General features: G+C 35.5%; 1 protein-coding gene across 1 annotated transcript; it reads left to right on the top strand.

Annotated features, from left to right (window-relative positions):
- Positions 1-2451: 2451 nt before the first annotated feature.
- NAP7 (non-intrinsic ABC protein 7) lies at positions 2452-10761 on the top strand. The gene is made up of 6 exons (XM_022303202.2): positions 2452-2757; positions 2907-2957; positions 3289-3510; positions 4857-4979; positions 9847-10023; positions 10383-10761. The coding sequence occupies exons 1-6, from the start codon at positions 2509-2511 to the stop codon at positions 10467-10469; spliced, it is 909 nt and encodes a 302-aa protein (XP_022158894.2). The 5' UTR covers positions 2452-2508; the 3' UTR covers positions 10470-10761.
- The last annotated feature ends 686 nt before the right edge of the window (positions 10762-11447 follow it).

Raw genomic sequence — 11447 nt, 5'->3', positions numbered from 1 at the left:
TGCTGGTCTAAAGTGTGCATGTATAAAATGTCTCTTGATAGTCTTAAACAAGCTCCTAAGCAATGGTATGAGAAATTCAATAGTACTTTGATAAACAATGGTTATAATGTTAATTGTTCTGATACATGTGTTTACTCAAAGTTTTTTGGAGTTGATTATGTGATTGTATGCCTATGTGTTGATGACATGCTTATTTTTAGTACAAACTTAGATGTTATTAATGAAAATAAGTTACTATTATCATCTTATTTTAAAATGAAAGATTTAGGAGAGGTTGATGTGATACTTGGTGTTAAGACAAGGAAAAATGACAGTGAGTTTTCCTTTTATGTCAATCACACTATATTGAGATAATACTAAATAAATTCGATTACTTTGATAAATCACCTATAAGAGCACCTTATGATGATAGCATGAGTCTTAGTAAGAATTAGGGCGATAGTGTATCTCAATCTGAATATGCAAAAATCATAGGTAGTGTCATATTTCTAATGAACTACATTAGACCAGATATTGCATACGTAGTGAGTAGACTGAGTAGATATACACATAACCCTAATAAAGAACATTGAACTACTATACATCGTTTGTTAAGGTATCTTAGAGGTACAATGAATTATCGTTTGCATTTCAACAAATTTTCTAATGTGCTAGAAAGATATTGTGATGAAAATTGGATTACAGATAATGATGAGGTAGGCTCCACTAACGGATATGTGTTTACTTTTGGTGGAGGAGCTATCTCATGAAAATCAGCAAAGTAGACATGCATTGATCGTTCCACCATGGTAACTAAGTTCATAGTACTTTGAACTATCAGGGTAAAAGGCTGTATGACTAAGAAGCCTTCTTGAAGACATGCCATTGTGAGTGAAATCTGTACTTGCATCCCTACATTGTGACTCACAGGTTGCCATAGGGATTGCCAAAAATAATGTGTACAATGGCAAGAGACGCCATATACACCTAAGACATGAAGCTGTGAAACAGTTGCTGAGATGAAATTATCTTATTGGAGTATGTAAGGTCCAAGAGGAGTCTGACAGTTCCTCTCACCAAAGGCCAAACAAGGAGGCTAATTCAGGAATCCTCAGGCTGTATGGGACTAAAACCATGATGTTCTTCGCTTACGTGAATTGATAGCCTTTCTTCTAAGTGGTCCATGTATGGATTTGATAGATGTAGTGAAACATTGTGTGAATCTATAGCCCTTCTTTTGGGTGGTCCATGTACGGACTAGATGAATGTAGTGAAACATTGCGTGAATCTATACTAACCCGTATTTAGGTGGTCCATAAATGGACTTGATGGATAATATTCAAAGTCTTCATAGCTTAGGTTTGTGTGGTTTATCTATTATAGACTTGATGAAGTAATATCGTGATTGTGAAGGTAAGACCGCCATCTATGAACGAACTTATGATAATCTTTTTAGAGCTTTCACGATGATCCAAGATTTTATGTGCATGACCATTAATAGGATTTAAACGTGTTGTGGGGGTATCAACCATAACTACTAGAAGACCATAACTACTAGAAGTTCAAGAGGTAACTCACTTTCATTACTTAGGTTGTCGCATTACTTCACTATGCATTAATTCAAATCGAAATATATTAATTTTTAAGTTTACATTATTCTTGCTCAAAAAATTCTTTATTCTCTTCTTTTGTTTTACTATTTGTCATTCTTGGGGGATTATTGGAAATGGTAATATAAAACCAACGCAGTTGTCCCACATGGAAAGTTTATTCATTGGGTACATGATTTATAAACCACAGACTTAGGGTGTACTTATAAACATGGTTTGGGGTAAGCCCAAATCGTATTCCACACGTGCGATGCGGTCGTCTGGTTTTAAGATAAAGTACGCTCTTTAGTATCGAGGTCGTATCGAATTTTTCTTTCAAGGAAGTTGTTATGCCTACAACACAACGACAATTTCTTTTAAACCTTCCAATTTTGTTCTTATCATCTCCAACAAAAATCACTTCTTTGAAGATGTCATATATTCAAATCTACCTTTCCGTTTTGTTGCAGTATATTCTAATAAGAACATAGGTAATTTATTTACTATTATTACCATTATTTTTTATTTATTATTTTTTTTGAATTACTATTATTACCATTATTAAAATGCATAAGTTTGTGTCAACTTGATCATAATTTAACTAGTTAAGACAACTATCTCCAACTAAAAGATCGTGAGTTCAAATCCCGACTCCCACATATTGTACTAAAGAAGAATCCCTACTTCCGTGAGATACCTTTTTATTTATTTTGACCATTTATGTGGTTGTCGAGGGAAAAAAAAAAAACTCTTAAGAGAATTAATAAAGAAGAATCGAACCATCAGTTTTAAATTGGGCATTAGTTGGGTTTGGTTCTCGGTTTAGAGTAGAATTGAGCGAACCGAACCGATGTGCACGCAGCTTATCAGATCACCTCCAACTCCAACTCCAACCCCAAAGCAGAGCCTTCGTCTTCATGACCTGATTTCACATTCTGCAATGGCTATGTCAATGCCTTACTGCACTTCATCCTCCATTTCTTCTGTTTCTCCCCTCCCTTTCCCTTCAAATGGCCGCCGCGCAGTTACGTTTCCCGAAGCTTCTCTCTCTGCCGTCAATTCTCCGTCTACCACTTCCTCCGCCGCCCGGAACAAGCTTCTGCTCGAAGTCAAGGATTTAACTGCCGTAATTGCAGAATCCAAGCAGCAGATTCTCAAGGGCGTTAATCTTACTGTCTACGAAGGAGAGGTCAGTTCAAATTAATCTCCACTATCAGTGTAGCAAGTGGGTTTCTCCAATTTATCATATGCGATGTTGTTCTACAATGTTTTGGATTTTTTTTTTCTAGATTTCTTGTTCGTTATATAATTCGGAGTAATTCTTCCTGTCCCTAGTAGGTTCACGCCATCATGGGGAAGAACGGTTCTGGAAAGAGCACATTTGCAAAGGTCCGTATTGTAATTGTTTGTGTTCCTTTCATTAATCCTCGTTGAAAAACTTATCGTGTTCCTTTCAACTAATAAGCTTAGAGGTTTATTCTTTTGACTCTGTTTATACTTGGAATGGAACTGCTCGCATATTGTTATAACTAATTAGTAATGAAATACTGCGTTAGAATAAGACATGTACTTGGTGCAGACGAAAATAACAATCGCCATCATAATTTTTTATTATCGTCGTTGTCAAAATGCCCTCACAATAGTCTCTATGTTATTGTTATCTGCTTTGGAGATTCTTTCGAGTTATCCACTAAATTTAAGTGAAATTTTGTGAATTAAGGTACTTGTTGGGCACCCAGATTATGAGGTTACAGGTGGTAGCATTATGTTTAAAGGGAGTGATTTGCTTGAAATGGAACCAGAAGAAAGGTCGCTTGCAGGGCTATTTATGAGTTTCCAGTCCCCGGTTGAGATTCCAGGTGTGAGCAATATCGACTTTCTAAATATGGCTTATAATGCACGAAGAAGGAAACTTGGTCTGGCAGAGTTGGGGCCAATTGAGGTATGCATTTTCGTTGGAAGTGCGCCTTTATCTTGGTTTATCCACTCATGGTTGAATGTCTAGGTGCTTATTGAATTCACAATATAAATTTTATGCATCTACTGAAATGTTGATTATTTTCCCTTCCTGTTAAACAAACTTGCTTTCGTTAATATTAATGAAAGTTCAGAAGAAGGCCGCACTAAAAATAGGCTCAGCAGCCAACACAAAGACTACAAAACAAACAGAAGAACACAACACATTACGAGATATATTTGCTAATGACCATGTTTACTTATGCAAATGGGCACATTCAATCAGTTTTTGAACTTCAACTTGGACATAGGAATTCAAGCACCTGTATACTATTGTTTGTTTTCTGCTGTCCACATAGATACAACTTGTTTTGAGGTTTTTTTTCCAATAAATATCCGGAATTCAAATCTTCCATTATATTCTTGAACAATGAAAGTTCTGTAACTTTTCATATATATGTAAAAAAAGGAGAATTAAAAAAAAAAACAGAAAAAAAGGAAAGAAAAGAATCACCATACCCCCTTAAGTTGAACATGTTCATAGTCTTTTTCAAGTTAGTCCATGTTAATAATTTGAGATGTAGGATTGTAATGATAGAAAAACCACTATCCTCTCAACGGTCAAGAAGTTTGAACTGCAGCCATGAGCACCTTTCTCTGGTGATAAGGCTTATCAGCAGGAAAACTTTTGTTGGAACTTGCTGAAGAAGCTAATGGAACATGATGGATGTATGACTGTGCTTCGGGTAGTAGGTGATTCTTGAAAGTAAATTTTGAAAGAAGACGCTATTTATTTCTGCTTCTTTTTCCTCCTCTGGAAGAGTCAAAATCCTCAAATTACTTTCTAGATAAGGCTTATGTTACATTTAACGAACTCTTGGGATTAGGTTTCTGATTTCTATCAAAATGGGGAAAAAAAACCCCAAGTTAATTCTGAATAATGTTTCATAAATAGGTTAACTTGAGTATGTAGATATTCCAATTTAAAGTACTCTCCCACTTTTCAAAATCTCAGTGGTATTTCACTTTAAAGCAATAGTGTTCCAGTTGATATAACAATGACAAGATAAATAATAAACTAATAATTAGAAAAATTAGGCCAACATTTCTAGGATTTTTAGTTTTCAATCCCATATTTATGAGTTTTGGGGGAATCCTTAGGTTGGTGGCCAAAAGGTGTTAGTGTTCTTTAGTTTTCAATTCTGAATAATGTTTCATGAATTGGTCAACTTTATTACTCTACCTCTGGTGATTATTTAATTAATGCAATTTAGAGACTATTAAAAATTTAATCTATTGCCTTGCTGATTCACTTCTTTATTTTCTTTCCAGTTTTATGCATACATCTTCCCCAAACTTGATCTTGTGAACATGAAGACAGATTTTCTCAATCGAAACGTCAATGAAGGCTTTAGTGGTGGTGAAAGAAAGCGTAATGAAATTTTACAACTTGCGGTAAGGTTATTACTTTTACTATGTTGTTCCATATCTCGACAAGAAGTAATGTTGTCTTTCTATTCACGGTGACATATTAATATGTTATTTACTATTATTATTATTATTTTGATAAGAAACCAACTTTCACTGAGATAAATAAAAGTAATAATTTTTGTCCCCCTCTTACTTTGTTTCTCTCTAAAGTATTTTCTCTCTTTCTAAATTCTCCCCGAGATAAATAGAAGTAATAAAGTAAAGACCTCCCAAAAAAGAAACACAGAAGTCCACTAATCTAACAACAACAATTATAGAAAACAACTCATTAGTGGTTGTTCTTCAGCTGAATCAGCTCCGTCTTTTAACATTTTTTTTAATTTTTTTAATTTTAATTTTAATAGAGTTATGGTTTTAGCTCTTGGCCAGAGTAAACTTTTTCTCCCATTTTACAAACTACGGCCCTAACAATCTCTTGACGATCTCTTGACAAGTTGGAAGATTTTTTTTTGGGTAATTGAGTCTCTGGGGTTATTTTGTATATTTCATATCATCAATGGAATATTCACTTCTTACCGAAAAGAAAAATAAATAAATGGTAGTCCTACCAAAAGGATTGGGCAACTAGAGGCTTAGACAAGGGTACCCCTTTCTCATTCCCCTTTTTGTTGGTGGACATTCTCAGCAGATGATTTTGAGGGGGTGGATAAGAGTGTGATCGAGGGTTGTAGGATAGGTAGAGATAGTCTACACATCTCACACTTGCAATTTGCATATGATACTATCTTTTTTTTCCTTTGGTAGGGAAGACTCTTTCATCAATCTCAATCAGATTCTTTTTGTGTCGAGTCTATCTCGAGGTTGAAGATCAATAGAGGGAAGTGATCTAAGGAAGGTAGGTGGTTGGGCTTCTTTGGTGGGTTGTGAGGTAGGTTTGCTTCCTTCCTCTTACTTGGGACTTCCTTTTAGGCATAATATTAGGTGTTCGGAGTTTTGGAACCCCATCTTGGAAAAGTTCGAAAATGTCTTTCCTCGGGGGACAGAGCTTATTTTCTATGGGGCAAGTTAACTCTCATCCTATTAGTCTTGTGTAGTATCCCGTCTTACTTCTTCTCTACGTTTAAGGTTCTTATTTCGGTTAGCAAAAACTTGGAGATGATTTTTAGAGATTTCTTGTTGGAGGGTTAGAGGAAGGCAGAGGGTCTCATTTAGTGAATTGGGAAGTCTTTTTGAAATTACTGGATAGTGGAGGTATGAGAATTGATAATTTGAGGCTTCGTTTTTTTTTTTTGAACAAGATACTAACTTCTCATTGAAATAATGAGAAAGAACAAAATGTTCAAAGATACAAACTCTCGAAAGAGTGAGAAAAGAAATAACAAAAATTAAAAAGGTACAATAAAAGCTCCCCAATTAGAACATATCAAGCTAGGGGTGTAATTTTTAAAAATAGAAGATAAGGAACACCATTGAAAAACTTTGAACTTACACCATTGAGCTATATTAATAATTTGAGGCTTCGTAAGGAGGCCATTTTAGCTAAATGGCTTTGGCAGTTCCTTTTTTTGGAGGCTGATTCTCTATGGCATAGGGTTATTGTTAGTAATATGGTCCCATCCCGTGTGAGTTGGGGTCAAAAGGCATTTTCAGAAACCTCGAGAGATTCATTTCCTATGGGGTTCTGTTCTTTTCTCCGTTCGTAAAATGTCTTGTGGGGAAGGGTCTCGAAACTTATTTTTTGGGAAGACACTTGGTTTAGCATGACACCCTTTTGTTCTAGATTTCCTTGTCTTTATCATTTGTCCGGTACAAATCTATCTTCGATGGCTTTAATTCTTCCTTCCTTAGGTTCTTCTTTGTTCTCGTTTCACTTTTGTCGTTCCTTGTGAGACAGAGAAATGTATGATGGGACCTTCTTTCTTTATTAGGGGATGTTTTATTAGATAGGAGGGAGAGATCGTCGTGTTTGGGTACATGAGTGGGTTTTCTTGTAGCTCTCTCTGTTTTTTTTTTTTTTTATATGAAACAAATATTTCATTGATAGTATGAAATATACAAAAGGCCATGAAGGCAATTACAAGAATGCTCTCCAACTTGTAGTAAGATCATTTAGAGAGTAATTGTTGAAGGGGGGTAAAAACATTTACACCAACTAAGAGCAACCACAATAACTCTATCAAATTGTTGAAGGGGAGGTCCTCGTGTTTCCGTCTTTTGTGTGATCCCTTCCCCTTTGGTTGCCCTTCGTTCTCCTTGGAGTGGAATGTCAAAATTTCAAAGAAGGTCAAATTCTTTAGTTGTTTGTTTTTGCTTGGGAGGGTTACACCTTGGACTGTATTGCGAGACATTATTCTTTTGTGGTGGAGCTGTAATGGTTTGTTCTTTGTGGGAACGTGACTGAGGATCTGGATCATCTCTTTTGGGGTTGTTAGTTTGCTTGCTTTGTTTACTATTAGCTTCTTTCAGGCATTTTGTGTTTACTTGGCTAGGAGCAGAGAGGCAGGTCTATGGTAGAGGAGGTCCTCGTGTTTCCACGGTTTGGGGACAAGGCTTGAATTTTTTGGCAAACTGGTTTCTTTGGCGATCTTTGGGGTCTTCGGCCAAGAGAAGAATAGAGAATTTTTAGGGATGTAGAGAGATCTTGGGGGAGGTGTGGTCTTTAGCTAGGTTACCTAGCTATAGGTTTAATGTCTACATGGACCTTAGACTCTATAGACTTTTGTAATTATCCGTTAGGTCTTATTATTTTAGATTGGAGTCCCTTTCATATTGATAGTTGTCGGGCTCCCCTAGCGTTGGGCTATTTTGGGAATTTCTTTAAAAAAATTTTTAGCACCTTAGCTTGTTCTTTTGTTTGTTTGTTTTTTTTTTCAACGAAGGTAGTCATTAAAATTAAAGAAAAAAAAGAAAAAAAACTTCAATTGTTCAAAATAAAAAATACTGGATAATTACAAAAGAATTTTGTAGAACGCCTAGGGCCTAGGGGAGCCATTTAAGTGAGCCACACTCCAATCCTCCGTAAAGATTCCTGATTCTCCAATTTTTGGAAAAAAATTCCGATCACTACTATGGGAATGGGGATTGATAAGTTCCTCCATCTAACTACTACCTTAGATTGAGCTAGTAGTTATTGGGGGCTGCGAGAAATGGTAAAAAGTTAGAGATAATGAATTTAAATTATGGTAGTCACATATCTAAGATTTAAAGTCCTGCAAATTTTCTTGAAAAACAAATGTTGTAGAGTTAGGTGGTTGTCTCATTAAAATAGTTGAGATGCACGTGAGCTAGTTCAGACTCATGGATGTTAAAGAAAAAGAAAAAAAAGCACCTCGATCTTATCTTGATAACCTTGACATAGAGCCAAACTAACCACAAATGTTTTAAGAAATCTATCCCAAATTTTTGTAGCAAAATGACCTTTACTAAATGTATAATCTTAGTCTTCCAAATGATTCAAGTATCCGTTTTTTGCACTCATCATTCTTCTCTGACACTTGTCAACTTCAATTGCAAAAATCTTAAATTAAATTTTTTAAAAAGAGAACTTCGAGATTTTTTTCATTAAAGCATGAAGATGGAGGGGAAGAAGGTTACTTCATGATGTTTGGTATGAGACTGTAAGAACTGTGCAGGAGTTATGGAAAGCCGGAGCAATAGAATGCTCTCTTCTCTCTCTCATTAGATCTTCATTCTCTGTTCGTTAGTGAAGAATGAAGATTCATAGTTAATTTTACGTTCAGCCAGTTTTTAGCTTCTTTGCACTTTCTTGTTATAAAACAAATCATGTATTTAAGCAGCTGTTCAGTGGAAGATAAGAATTTATTGATTAGATCGTCTAACAGTGGATTCACAATGGAGGAAACATGCAAGAATAGAAATTTTCAGATTTTTATCCTTTGGAATCAGCTACAATGGATGGAGGAGTTTATAACTGGGATGAAAGCAAAAGATTACTTGGAAGAACTTCATTAAAAAATTATGCCCAGATATAGAGTTATTTCAAGACACTAAGTTGGAAGAGGTGAATAATAGATTGATGGTTGTTCAAATATATGTGGAGTTCAAAAGACTTCACATATTGTTTGGGATGAAAATCGCGTTAAAGTCTTTGAAGCTCAGAAAGGCAGACATTATTTGTCTAATAACGTTGAATTTCAAGAAGTTAAGCCTCCTTTTGTCTAATCTGGATTTTTCAGCCTTCATGTAAGGGATGATGGCAGAATTTGGCCGATTGTTGTAATGGTTGAGGTACAAAAGATGCTCTGTGGTGGTATCATTTTGCTTTGGTCATTACAGTTTTGCAATCTGTAGGAGCAGTTTACATAATCTTCCTTATGGCTAGCTACATTGTTCATGATGGAACTTCAAATGGTCGTGGTTTAGGTGGCTTCAAATGATAGAAGATGGAAATGAATGCTTACTGTCTTGATGTGCTTTGTCGGAAGTGTTCAGTGTTTTACCGGTATGGATGGTATAAGGTGGTCATTTTATGCAGCTCAAGATCATGAGTGGAAAGCACACTATGAGTGGATAATTAATTATATGCAAATTACACTTGAAATGAAATTTGTACCAATTAGGGTCCTTTTATATCTCTCCTTTTTAGGTTGTTTGAGCCTTTTTCACTCCCAACGGTAGTTTCTTTCCTTGTTTCTTTTCATTAATCAGTGGACCGCTAGTTTCTTGTTATAAATAATAAATAATAATAATAAAGATAGAGTTGACCTGAAGGGTGAAAGAATGGATGGCATCTACTCTATGTTATATGGAATTATAGTTGATTAGCACAAAAGGAGGGGAAAAGTGTGAGAAAGAACCTATGCTATGGGCTAGGTAAGATTAATACTATAATAAAATATTATTGTTTCTTAAATTGTTATTATCTTCGCAGGTTTTGGGTGCAGAGATGGCTATACTGGATGAAATAGATTCTGGGTTGGATGTTGATGCACTTCGTGATGTAGCAAAAGCAGTGAATGGGCTTTTGACACCAAATAATTCTGTGTTAATGATTACTCATTATCTACGACTTCTGGAATTTATAGAACCTTCCCGTATACATATCATGGTAACTATTCTGGACATTATAAAAGCATTCAATCAATATGGTTGTTTTGGAAGTTAGAGACATATATGCTAAATTGGTGTCTATTTTGCTAGTTGATAGATTTCTTTTCCTTTTTTTTTTCTTTCTGTATTTTTTTGGGGGGTTGGGGGTGTAGCTGTGAAAGGGAATAGTAGCTGTGAAAGCATTCAAACCTATGCATCGCTATTGGTTTCTTCTTATTTCTCGTTTGTGCACCTTTTGCCTGTCTTCTGGTTTGTATGTGTACTTTGGTGACTGAGTATCCTATTCCACTGACCTGAATTTTTCTCAAGTGACTGGTAACTGACTTAGTTATTCTACTCTACATTTGATCTTTTCAGGAGGATGGGAAAATTGTAAAGACTGGAGACATCTCGATAGCGAAACTCCTCGAGGCAGAAGGGTACAAAGCAATTTCTACTTCATAAATAGCATGTACATTGGTAGGTAGTTCTATCTCTTCTTCATGTTCTCTCTCTCTCTCTTTTTCTTTTTTTGGATAATTATACAATCCAATTCACTTGTCAGTGTTTCTTCGATCTCGATTTTGACAATCTTAAATATGTAGCTTGTCTTGAGCCAGTAATGCAGTCTGCATGGTTAGCGATTCAAACTAGTTATGTATCAGTTCTACTAATTCGTACTTGCCTTTGTACTCATATGTTTATTTGGGGGAGTTGGAAGTTGGTAATAAAGCATTATAAATAGTTTCAAGAGATACATTGGATGGTTGCTATTTTGCCCCATTTTTCTTCTTGAATTCAATGCTGTTTTGGCCTGGATGAATGCTACATTTGTATTATAAAGGGAAAATTGCATTAACAACTTTTGAACTATGGGGATTCCCACTCTCAAACTTTTAATTTGTGTAATTACCCTTAAAAGTCGTTAAACTGCGTCACTGCAACTTGAAAAATACGCGAACCAATCTTCGAGAAACCCTTGATGCCCCTGAGTTTGGGCCTTGGGGCGGGTGCAAGTACCCCTGCACCCATTCTGGGTATAGGAGAGCAAAACTTCGACTCCTAATTATCCAAAAGAAAAAAAAAAAAACATGAACCAATATCGAATCACCAACTAGAAAGATTTGTTGCTGCTAAATCTCAGATTACCTCTAAGCTACTTGAGACATTATTGCAGTTATACTTCCAAATTAACGAGATTGTTGGAGCTGACTTGACTTCAATCACTAATGTGCCATCGAAGTAGGGTTTAATTGCAATAATTTTGAAACCTTAAGGAATTATTGCTCAAATTGAACACGTGAGGGTATAATTATAACAATTGGTTTTTGCATTTGGAAAATTTAAATAGATGGCTAAATTTTGCCACACGTTTTTTAAAATGTCTATTAATTTTAAATTTTGCACAAATGATTAAAGGGTATTTTAGGAGTTTTATAAAAG

The sequence above is a fragment of the Momordica charantia genome (assembly GCF_013281855.1).
Source record: "Momordica charantia cultivar OHB3-1 chromosome 4 unlocalized genomic scaffold, Mcharantia_2.0 BLBB01000004.1, whole genome shotgun sequence".
NCBI classification, from domain to species: domain Eukaryota; kingdom Viridiplantae; phylum Streptophyta; class Magnoliopsida; order Cucurbitales; family Cucurbitaceae; genus Momordica; species Momordica charantia.
Note: the sequence above shows the minus strand (reverse complement) of the source record. Positions and strands in the feature narration are given on the sequence as shown.

Excerpts from the sequence above, each read along its gene's own strand:
- NAP7 (XM_022303202.2), top strand. The coding sequence starts at position 2,509 with ATGGCTATGTCAATGCCTTACTGCACTTCATCCTCCATTTCTTCTGTT. Across the intron at positions 2,958-3,288 it reads GAAAGAGCACATTTGCAAAG|GTACTTGTTGGGCACCCAGA; the intron begins GTCCGTATTGTA and ends TTGTGAATTAAG. Across the intron at positions 4,980-9,846 it reads ATGAAATTTTACAACTTGCG|GTTTTGGGTGCAGAGATGGC; the intron begins GTAAGGTTATTA and ends TTATCTTCGCAG.